The 12,727-nt window shown below is 37.7% G+C and overlaps 1 gene segment (V, D, J or C); it reads left to right on the top strand.

The window, feature by feature from the left end:
* The first annotated feature begins 11,451 nt into the window (after nucleotides 1–11,451).
* LOC127538597 (T cell receptor beta variable 28-like) lies at nucleotides 11,452–12,275 on the top strand. The segment is given in 2 exon segments: nucleotides 11,452–11,854; nucleotides 11,956–12,275. Coding segments are annotated over 2 exon segments (396 nt in total).
* The last annotated feature ends 452 nt before the right edge of the window (nucleotides 12,276–12,727 follow it).

Raw genomic sequence — 12,727 nt, 5'->3', positions numbered from 1 at the left:
CATTCTATATGGGGATAAAACGGGATTTATGATGAACTATCAAACAGTATAAGATAAGATATTGAGTTCAGGAAATCATATAAATGTTGAGCAGGAAAAATGAACAAAGATGGGAAAGAGATGAAATGGAAGAATCATATCAATACAGTTATATCTGTGTGTGACATGATGCAGATAGATGAAGTAACCCCATTAGTTACTAAGGAATGGGACTCTTCTCACATTGAACAAAACTCAGTCCAAATTTGGAATCCTTTAATTCCCAGCCAAAGTCTTACCAAAAGGTAAGAAGGAAGCCTTTTCCAATCTCTTTAGGTTATAGTAATTTCTCTCTTAATTATTTCCTATTCATCCTGTATACAGATTGCTTATGTTATCTCTCCCTTTAGAACAGGGGTGGGGAACCTCCTAGGTTATAAAAAGTTTGTGAAATCATTTGCATAATCAACCATGGACTATGATGAGCTGAAAGGTAGGTACAATTGTCTTCCACTACTTGAGTTCCACAAGTTGATAATTTGTATGTATGACCCAGAAATGATGTTATAAATATCCAAATAACCCTTGGCAGGGGGAAAAAAAAGTCCTCCTGTAAGGAGGACTGTGCATTCCCTAAGGGCAAGAATTGTCTTTTGCTTCTTTATGTATCCACAGAAATTATTAATGTGCCTGGAACATATAGCAGACACTTAATGTTTGTTGATTGATTAATCAGTCAATTAACAATCATTTAATTAAGCTCTTACTATGTATTAGGGGCTGTAAAGATCAGTTTAGCTCTAGGAAGAGAATGAAACAAGAAATAGGAATGATAAGTATTGCTTAAGTGGGTGGGGTTTAGGAAGGGAAGATAAATAAAGCCAGTGATATCATTGATGGAAACCATCCAATAGGGACAAGAGATTCCCAGTGTCCTGTCCATAACACGTAAAATACCAAATGACCGCCATAGTCCACCTAGGTACACATCAGTTGCTGCTCTGATTCCACCATGGGCTTCAGTGTTTTCTGCTATGTGGTTATTTTTCTCCTCAGAATAGGTGAGTCTGCGGCAATGAGAGAACTGCCAGGACCCAGTTTGGAACTTTTTCCTCATGGTTTCCTGCTAATCCCCTAACTGCTGTCTCATTCCATCACCTATTTCACAGATGGCAAAGTTAGCCAAACCCCCAGATATCTGGTTACAGTGGCCAGGCAGCCTGTGGTACTGAGATGTGAGCAGGATCTAGAAGAAGGCAGTGTGAATTGGAATCAACAGGAAGTGGAGCAAGAATCAAAGATAATGTTCTACTATTATAAGGAGCATGAAACATGGATAAACAGCATTCCTGATAACTTCCTGGCAGTCCACCAAGTAGTTCCTTCTGTTACCTTAACATCAAATCCCCAGGTTTGAGGAATTCAGCCACATATCCCTGTGCTGTTGGCGGGACCACTGAACTGAAGAGTCATTTCTTTTCTTGGCACAAACCTTCTGTATCCCCAACAACCAACGGCTACTCTCAGGAACACTGGATGTGGCTTTTAAAGAGCTCAACCCATCTCCAGGGTGGGTTTGTGGCTGCACCTGCTCTGTGTAGAGAGAGAAGGGGGATAGGGCATTAACCCTTCAAGAACTGGCAGAAGCATGTTAGCTAGAACTAAATTGGGCTCCATGTTTGGATAAAGTACTGAGGTTGAGGAGTTCTATGAGACTGAGCAGGTGAGGCAGAAAGGATTGATGAAATTATTAAATGAGGTGAATTACTCTCTGGAAAATTCATCAAAATCCAGATGGCAAAGAAAGGACAAGTGAATGGGATGAGAGTGTTAATAAACCTTCTGGTACTATTGAATTGATGCTGTGCAGAAGCTTTAGGCAGGTAGGGGTGGAGGAGGTAAGACAAAGTGTAACTTTCAGTTATTTTTTTAAAAAAAGAAAGCCAATGGAGGATAAAGAATATGTTGTTTCTAGGTGACCAAAGAAATCTGCTGTTATAATGAAATCTTGGGCAAGAAATGAAAGACTCTGGAATTTCTGGTACCCCCTAGTGCAGGGGTGGGCAGCCATTTTTCTGCCAAGAGCCATTTAGATGTTTATAATATCATTCTGTGGGCCATACAAAATTATCAGCTTAAAGAAGTCAAGTAGTGGAAAGCTGTTCTACCTATCTTTTAGATCATCATTACCTAACATTAATAATGAAAACAATTTCATGGGTCTTATGCAGTCTGGGAGCTGGAGGATCCCCATCCCTAAATTAATGTCTCTTTTCTCATATTAGCTTTCTCTTGTGTATTGTCTTCTCTCATTAGATTATAAACTCCTCGAAAACAGGAGCAAGCTTTCTTTTTCTTATTTGTATCTCCAGCATTCAGCACAGTTCCTGACATTTAATAAATGTTTATTGAATTGATTGGAATTGGTAAGGTTCGATTAGGATTTTTTCAAGACAGGGAGATTTGGAAATGGTCCATTCAGTTTCAATGCATTCTTCATTTTAGAATTTCTATTTTTCTTTAATATGCCTCTTTTCTGTCTCTTAAACCAATGCTTCCATCAACACCCAATTATCCAATCCAATTGTTGTAATCACAAAACTTTCAGACTAACTCCTTCTCTTTGAATCTTTACAACTGCCCTCTCATTCTTTCCTGTCCCACACATGTGCTTCTTGTGATAGCTTCATTTTTCTTCTATTGTTTTTGTACTGTTCTTTGTGGCATACTACATTTTTGATTTTGATATATTTTGTGGGCAAACGGCCGTGTATCTTAATCCATCTTCTCTTATATTCTTTTTACTTTAACTTCCTTGCTTTAAGTGAAATTTGGCTCTCTCCTGAAGACAACACATCTACTCTTTGACTATTTCTTTGGAGGTTTTACATTTCTCCTCTCCCCTTGACTCTATGAAATAAGGATAGAGAATAGGGTTCTTGATGATACACTAAAGCCTGTTCTGGATTCTCTCCCTGTATCTTTCTCTGTATCTTCTCTTATAATGACTGAAGCTATCCATTGTTCCTTCTTGCCATTGACCTTGCTTTTATCTTCCTAGATTTCTTCTACACCAGATCATACTGTTTCTCTACATACTGTCCCTCACTATCATACTCACTGGTTCCAATTTTGTCTTTGGTAACCCATCTGATAACCCAATCTCATCATTCCTGGGCTTGCTTATTTTGTTGGCTTTATAGAACTTCTCTCTGTTCTACTTTAGATATACTTCAAGAATATCCTAAACTGGGCTATTTTACAAAACACTGCTGCTTCACTTCCAATGTTTAAACTTCCTTACCAATCTATCTGATCATAGCACCCTTATCTTCCAATCTTCCCTCAACCCATCACTAACTAAGCCCATTTTTTTTATTGCTACGGGGACTTTTTAAAGCAGTCAACCTTTTGCAATTTACTCCATATACTAAACTCCTTGTAGCTAGATTTCAATCCTTGTTCATTGTGGATTCCAAGGTAGGCCAATTTAATAGTGTCCTGCTTAACATTTAGACTTTATGACCTATCTTACTTGTCATTATAATAAAGAAAGAAACATATATGATAGTACATGTGCATAACATGTCCTTAATAAATATTTGTTGAATAATAATAATGCATACTTTTAAAAGCCAGTTATATGATATATATATATCATATATAGGGAGATACTAATGGGGACTTTGTTGAACAGTGTAAATTATGATATTGAGAGAGTTGCTAGAAAGCAGAAGAGATGAAGTACTTTTGCCCAGCACACACACACACACACACACACACACACACACACAGAATCATCTCTCAATATTTACCATGATTACAGTTATGGGACCTTTCTGAATGTAAAAAACCACGAATCACTCTAGACCTTCCAAAACCCCTTTATTTTTAATAATTTTGAGTATATTTATTTATACAAAACTACACAACTTACTATACCCACAAAACATTGCAATTTCTATGTGAGATTAGTATCTTGCATAGCATACAAGGTTTTGGAAGTCTTGAATGTAGCTGCAGCAACTTCTTCATATATTTCCTTCTCCTATTAAAAGCATAAGGTTCAACTATCACTGATGGATAAAATCACATGAATAAGATGACAGAGATATTTCCAAAGAGAATACATTTCCCATAGTTCTTTAATGCACTGAAACTTTTAATAGAATTTAACTGTTTATAATGAATATATATTTATATAAATGCATTTAATGTATATATGTATGTATACATATATGTATAAATGTATATAAATGTATTGTAGTAAATTATAAAATAGATGAATAATATATAGTATTTATGCAGTTATGACTTATTAAGTTTAAAAAATTTTTGTAGTATGCTGCATATCTCCAAAAATTTATTGGTCAACCCACAAATAACAAAATCTGTGAATGCAAAATCCTAGAATGTTGAAGGATACATACAATGTGTCCATTTGCTAAATGGCCCATGTATGGATGATGTGATGCTAGCTGGAGAAGCACCTGTGGCTTTTTTTGGAGGGGGTATTAATTTGTTAGGTCAAAATTAGCATAAGCAGAAGGGAATGGATCCATATTTTGTTGCATCTCAGTTTCAGAGCCTGCATTGAGTGCATATTCATCTGGGAGCAAAAACCAAATCTCCCTCTACTTTAGTCTTGGCTTGCAGCCTTTTCAAATTAAATAATTTTTCATCAGTGTGGTAGCTGACCTTGATTATGTATTTGTTTTCATTGAAGGCATTTGACAGCATTACTGAAGCATGGGAGCAAGCACATAACCTTACTTCACTCCTTTAGTGACTGGGAAAACATGAGAGCAGTGTTTAGAAACATACACGTACACATATCCATACACGTACACACACACATATATACATATTATATATACTATATATATATATATAATATATGTATATATACATACACATACATATACACCCATATGTAGAAGTGTGTATGTATGCATAAATGTATGTATATCAGAAATGGGACCCAACCTTCCTGACATAGCCAAGCTTTTTTTTCCCTTTCCTATACTCATGGTATTACAGATATATATATACTGACTTATTTGTGTACATGTCTTATCTCCCTAACCATACCTTAAGCTTTTGCACAGTAGAGAACTCATTCTTTTTATCATCTTTATCACCTAGGAAAGCACTTTCTCCTTGAGTTTACTAAAAATGTTCACTGAATGAATTCAGGAACGAATTCATACAAATCCAGTGAAATGTAATAAAGCACTCTTCATTACAATAGATGATGGTCAGTGTTGTCCACCTCCTGGTGGGTGCTTTGATTGGTGCTTCACACATCCCTGGCCTAAACTAGTTAGTTCTTTTAATGTTCAGTTTTGCTTTGATAAGAATTGGAAGACTGGGGAAGGAGATAAGGGCTACAAGTCTGATGAATTTATCTTGTTTGCCCCTAGAAGGAGTTGTGGTTCTTTGAAACTGAGTTCTCTGAAAGGACTTTGGAAAAGTCTGAGAAGGAAGTTTGACACTTGAAGCACAGTTACACACATATCTAGTACACTGTTGTCATTTTGCACCTCTGACCTTGACAATCAAGATAGAATAAGGAGAGAAGAAAGAGAGCCCCATAGTTATTGGGAAAAACCTGTATAAAAACATAGCCAAAGACATTGTGATGGATCAGTCAGAGAGACAACAGGGGAACCAGAGAGAACAATGTCCTAAAATCCCTTAGAGAAGAGAATATCTTGGACAAGAGGGCAGCTCATAGTGTCAAAGGTTGCAGAGAGATTAGGAAGGATGATAATTGAGAAAAAAGACATTAGATTTGCCAATTCAGAAATAATTGGCAATTCTAAAGGGAATAATTTTAGTTAAATTATGTCTTACAGATGAGGGGACTTATGGGCTAGAAGAATAAAGTGACTTGCTCAAAATGTCACTGCCACTTAATGGAAATGTGAACATTAGAACTCAGGTGTCTGAACTTCCAATCTGAAGATATTTTCCTTTTTAAAAAATTAATCTTAAAAATAAAAAAAAATTGACTTTTTCATGCACACAACAGAATATCAAAAGATGATTGCAATTGAAACTGTCAAATTCCAGCATGTGTGTGTAGGTATGTGTGTATGTGCATCTATAATGTTATTCTAAAAAAATAAACCCCCAAAACTTGAAATAGCTTTAAAAAGAAATTTAACGAGTCATTTGACAGAGGCAGAAAATCAGAAAGTAGGTGTGGCTTTCCCCTCTCTTACTTCAAGTTTTGAAAGATTTCTGTTATCTAGGATTTTGACAAAGATTTCTGCACATGAGTCCCATAGGAATCATCTGACAAAGGTACTGCACAAAGACCACCCGAAGAGAATTCAAAACACAAGTTTGAATGCATTTCCAAACAAGTGGGCTCCCAAAACAAGAATGCTTTGGTAAATCCAGGACCTGGAAGAAATTCCTTATAGCCATCTCTGGCATTTCTACAGAGTTACTGAAGTCTGATGACTTTTTGGGTACAAAGACACAAAATTGGATTTAAATGATAAAGTATTTTTTCCAAACAATATAATAATGCATTCTTTCTACAGTGTATATGCATATATGTATATATACATACATATATACACATATATGTAAATATAACTATCCATCTATCTATCTTCCATATGTTACTTCTTAAATTTCTCTGCTTTTTTGTTTCTTTCTGAAACATCAGAACTGAGGCTTTTTGTCTATATTGGCAAGTTCAAAAATCAGAGTTGAAACAATGAGAGCAAAAGACACAATGCCCATTTTCCCCCAAAGTTCTTTTTGCTATGCTTACCCAATTGCATTTATTCCTTTTTATTCAAACTGTTGATTCATGTTATTGATACATTACTACTAGCCTGTGTTATATGCTTATGTTAATTATGTGTAATGCCTCCCATGTTGATGGATTTATGTATACCATGTATATCTGTTTCAGGTTCTGGCCCAAAACATCAACTCTAATGAGTTAGCAGTTTGTAAAGATTCCAACATCTCCCCCTTTCTTTTGTTTTAGGACATAGGGTGGTCATGATCTCCCTGACTTCTCAAGGAGGTGAGAATCTCCCAAAAAGGTGATCATGCCTTCCCTGACACCTCAGGTAGGGAGATGAAAACACCAAAGGAAATAGGACGTCAAATCAGATTAGCAGGTTTCTGAAGGAGCTCACTTGAAACAGGTACACATAAATCCATCAATATGGGCCAGAATTTGAAACAGATATACATGGTATACATAAATCCATCAATATGGGAGGCATTACACATAATTTACATAAGCATATAACACAGGCTAGTAGAAATGTAACAAATAACAAACTCAAAGTATCACGGTAGAATGGGTGGGAAAAAGTATAGCTAGCTCTCTCTTTGCCTTCCTCAAGACAATCATCCTGCTGGCCTGGGAGGCAGGACTGTCTGTGAGAATCTTACCCTACACAACTGACTTGAGGAACATCTTAGTGACAGTTTCTCATTTTACTGAATCCTGTGAAGTCAAGATATGCACATAAAGGAAAAGAATTTGTAAAATAAAGAAGCCGAGCAAGAGATAACTGGGAAGAAGGTTTGTGGATAGTAATTGGAGACTTTGGCAGAATTAGTAAAACATTCTGAGGCTTAATTCAAAAGGGCAGGGAGGAAGGGCTGACAGAAAAGCATCCAGACAAGTCAAAATGTAACCAAGAGGTTTTTTGTTCCTGGAAACCCAACCAGAAAGAAGCATTAAAGACTTGTCAACTTTGTCCCTCTAGGAGGCTCTGTGGCTCCACTGAAAATGCAGAAGAGACTGAGATTGTCCTCCAGGGGAGACAGTCTGAGGGGGGGAAGGGAATCAGGTGAGAGGGGAAAGGAAACAAAAAAGAGCCCCCAGTAGTAAAGGTTCATGTTTTAGGAACTCTAAAATTAATTCAGGGATCAAAAAATAAATACAATCAACACAAAAGACAAACACCCTCCTATAATTCCTGTCTCCTGCCCACCCACTACTGAAAAAGGGGCTGACATAGGACAGCAAAGAATTCTTTATGGTAGATAAAATGAATGGTGGAAAAGAGAAGCAGCTAGGTAGTGATGGAGCTAGGACAGACAGAGTTGAGTCTCATTTGCCTCTAGAATCCAGAGGATTTTGTAAAAAAGCAAGAAGATGATCTTTGGAGAGTGAAGGGAAAAAAAGATAAATATCTGGTTCTGGAGGTTAACTTCGGTGATTTGTCTCTGCAAGCAGTTTTCAACTTCAGTCATAGATGATTGGGATATCCATGGAATCTCTGTGGATATCTAAGTGAGAGAGAAGATGATAAGAAGATCTAATTGGCCACATTCTAGATGGGGCTAAAATGGAATCTATGATGAGCTACTAAAAAGGATAAGACAAGGTATTGAGTTCAGGAAATTGTGTAAGTCTTGAGCAGGAAAGATGAACAAAGATGTTGAAGAGATAAAATGAGTCATATCAATACAGATATATCTGTATGTGACATGATGCAGGCAGATGGAGTAACCTGAGACCCTTCTTACACTGAACAGAACTCAGGTCCTTTAATTTGAAGTCCTTTAATTCCCAACTAAAATCTCATCTTTTATAGGAAGCCTTTTCCAATCCCTCTTGATTATAGTGATTTCCCTCTCTTCATTATTTCCTTTTCATCCTGCATAAAGCTAGTTTGTATCTCTTGGTTTATGTGGTTTTTCTTTTAGATTGTGAACTTCTTGAAGGCAAAAGTTGTCTTTTGCCTCTTTTTGTAACCACAGAGATTATTACAGTGCCTGAAACATAGTAGGCATTTAATAAATGTTTATAGATTGATTAACCAAATCAACAATCATTTAATTAAGCTATTATTATGTGTCAGGAGTTATAAAGACCTGTTTAGTCCCATGCTGCTCTCTAGGAAGAGAATGATATGGAGTACATTTCCAAGTATTGCTTAGATGGATGCGATTTGGGGAGGGGAGATTAACAAGGCCAGTGACATCATTGTTACCTAGAAACCATCCAGTGGGGATAAGAGAGTCTGAGTGGCCCAGCCTTCATACATGAAATGCCAAATGACAGACCATAGCCTACATAGGTAAATCCCAGTTGCAGCTCTGATCCAATCATGGGCTCCAGTCTTTTCTGCTTTGTGGCTGTTTGTCTCCTCAGAGTAGGTGAGTCTGGGGCAGTGAGAGAAAACGCCTGACCCGTACTTGCCAGGACCCAGTTTGGAAGATTTTCCTCACGGTTTTCTAACTTCTGTCTCCTTCCATCACAGGTTTCACAAATGGCAAAGTTGCCCAAACCCCCAGATACCTGGTTACAGAGGTCAAGCAGCCTGTGGTACTGAGATGTGAGCAGGATGAGGAAGAAGACAATATGTACTGGTACCATCAAGAAATAGGGCAAGAACCAAAGATGATACTTTTCTTTCATAACAAATACATGGCACGGATAAACAGCACTCCGGACAACTTCCAAGGCAGTCGACCAACTACTTCCCTTTGTTATCTTGATATCTCATCTGCAAGTTTGAGGGACTCGGCTATCTATCTCTGTGCCAGTGGCAGAGTAAGCTCTGGGGCTCACAGTACTGCAGAGTCACCTGTTCTCTTGTTACAAACCTTATGCATCCCTAACAACCAAACTCTATTCTCAGGGACATTGTGGCTTTTAAGAAGCTCAGCCCATCTCCAGGGCAGGTCTATGACTGCAGCTGAGAGAGGAATGGGAAAGAGGAGAGAGAGAGAGAGAGAGAGAGAGAGAGAGAGAGAGAGAGAGAGAGAGAGAGAGAGAGAGAAAGAGAGAAAGAGAGAGAGAGAGATTTGATGGAGGAAGAGAGAGGAGGTATCTAGTTTATAGTTTAGAGCTTCAATTCTATTTTCCTTCTGAAGCTATAAGAGGCATTTTGTAGGAAGACCCTAGTCTCCACACTGGATTCTTAATCAGTTTAATTCTGATTACCATAGTCTGGTTGTATTAGGCACAAATTTCTTCAACTCTTAAGAAACAGTTAAAGTGTCAATACAAGTTTCCTAAGCTCAATAATCCTTTCTAGCAGAATGTAGCAATATGTTCTCTGCCTTGAATGAAGGCAAACATCTCTCCCTTTGGTCAGGGAAACTTTTATTTATGATGCTCCTGAGCTAGAAGACTTTCCAGGTGTTTTTTAAAAATTTAACTCTGTGTATTTGGAGTCTTACAATGTTGCTTTTAAAACTTCATATATGCAACATTCTTCAATCCTTCCTTTCTCCCATTTAAAAAAATTGGTCCTCTATAGAACCTATATAGGAACTTTCCAATGAGAAAATTTTCTGCCAATTCATATTAGCTGCTGACCAGCATTTCAAAGTCTTAGTGAATTGTTTGGGGACATCAAGAGATGAAGGACCACCTAGACAGCATGTGTCAAAGGCTAAACTTAAGCCCAGTAATTCCTGACTGGCAGGGCTGTCTCTCTAGTTATTCAACATACTACCTTTCTTCTTCCCCTATGAAATCAAGAAAATGTACTTTATTCCTGGCTTTTCCCACCAGCCTCTGATTATTTATTATCATTTTAGTGATAAAACTCTACCAAACCCAAAGATTTCTCCGTTACTTTTAAGCAGGTTATTTCTTTAAGAAGCCTGAGTCTTTGTAAATTGCAAAGAATAAAGGTATGGAATCTTCCCCCAATCCTTTGTCCAAGAATGTGTTTTTGGGAAGTGGTGGGGTAAACCATTGCATATAATGCACATAACATAATATATAATACACACATTTGTATGCAATGTCCAGTTTTACTAAATTGTTTCTCTCTCTCTCTCTCTTTTTCTCTTTTTGCTGAGGCAATTGGGGTTAAGTGACTTGCCCAGGATCACACAGCTAAGAAGGGTTAAGTGTCTGAGACCAGATTTGAACTCAGATCTTCCTTAGTTCAGGGTTGATGCTCTATCTACTATACCAGCTATCTGCCCTCCTTTTATTTTTTAAAAGAAAATTCATTGTTATAAGGGAAGGATCTCTGGGAGCAGAAAGAAAAGGGATACAGAGAGAAATTTTGATATCAATAGATATTCACAACAGACTTTGAATATTATCCTGAGTTTTTATTTGTGCAAAGCAATGAGGTGGTACATTAGATAAAACAGCAAGCTTGGGGTCCAAAATATGCAAGTTCAATCTGGCCTCAGACAATTTCTAGCTTTGCGACCTGGGCAAGTAACTTAATCCTCTTTGCCTCAGATCCCTAATCTATAAAATGAGTTGGAGAAAGAAATGATAAACCACTTTAATATCTTTATCAAGAAAGGAGTCATGAAGAGTTGGATATGACTGGACAATAACAAATTTGTGCAAAAAAAGAAATGGTTCATTCAGATATAAACTCATCCATGTTCTCAATCTTTGTTCACAAATCTAAAATTAGAAAGAACCTCAGAAGTATAGAAGGAAATATGTATTAATTAAGTGCTCTCTGTGTACCAGTGACATAAATACAAGCAAAAAAAGACCAACTCCTGACCTCAAATAACTTACATATCAATGAGAAAAGGCAAGAAATGGGGGAGGAATGAGGGATGTTTTGTCTAGAAGCCAGGAACCCAGCTTAATGAAGAAAGAGGACCAGCCAGATCCCTCCACAAAGAAAGGCTTCAAGATACCTCATCCTTGTTCTGAGTGGTTGGCAAGTCCCTCTTTTAGGGAGAGAACTGTCTTGTCTCAGAGAGACCTTAGGTCTCTCTCCACAGACAAGCCACACCTGATGAGCAAGAGGAGCCCTGGAGCCCTTAATCCCACAGATGCTCCACCCCAATGTACCAGAGCCCTAGACTTCAGAGATGTCTCCCTCCTGTACTGAGACCACCATGGAAACTAGACTCTTAGGCTGGCTGGCCATTTGCCTCCTGGGAACAGGTGAGTCCTCAGCCAGAAGAACAGGTCATGAATTTTGAACCTTTCTATTTTGGCTGCAATATTAGCTTTCCTCTTAAAGCTTCTCTCTCCTTCCACCACAGGTTTGACAGATTGCAGTGTTCTTCAAACCCCAAGATACCTGATCAAAGGCACAGGAGAAGTAGCAATACTGAAATGTGATCAGGATCATAATTATGATTATATGTACTGGTACCAACATAAACCAGGACGGGAGCTAAAGCAACTTCTCCGTTACTTTAAGTTGTCAGATGTTACCAAAGAAAAGGACGTCTCTGAAAATTTCCAAGTCTCCCGGCCAAACATGAACTTCTGTTACCTTAACATTAGTTCCCTGAGTTTGGAAGACTCAGCTACATATCTTTGTTCAGTCAGCTTACACAGTGCTGTAGAAGAACCTTAAGTGGGAACATAAACCTCACTCTTAATTTATGCCCAACAACACTGTCTTGTAAGGAGTCTTCTCCATGCAAGTTGGTTTGTGGTCACAGTAACTTCCTTTACAGAAAGAATTTAAGCATTAGTCCCTAAAAACATGGGTGAGTCACATGGAACATAATTGAGAACCAGGTGTTGAGTCAAAAGTGGCTCTTGATAAGGTCATTCTAAGTTTTGATATGAATGAGTATGGTGATTAGGAATGGCTGTGGATCTGAGATGGAAAGCCAGGCAATAGAATACCAGGTTTGGAATCAGGAAAACTAATTTGAGGTCAAATCTAGTCTCAGACACTTACTAACTTTGTGACCTTTATCCCTGTTTGCCTTAGTTTCCTTATCAGTAAAATGAGTTGGAGAAAGAAATGGCAAATTACTCCAATATCTTTGCCAAGAAAACCCTAAATGGCATCATGAA

Source organism: Antechinus flavipes, chromosome 5 (assembly GCF_016432865.1).
Source record: "Antechinus flavipes isolate AdamAnt ecotype Samford, QLD, Australia chromosome 5, AdamAnt_v2, whole genome shotgun sequence".
NCBI classification, from domain to species: domain Eukaryota; kingdom Metazoa; phylum Chordata; class Mammalia; order Dasyuromorphia; family Dasyuridae; genus Antechinus; species Antechinus flavipes.
Note: the sequence above shows the minus strand (reverse complement) of the source record. Positions and strands in the feature narration are given on the sequence as shown.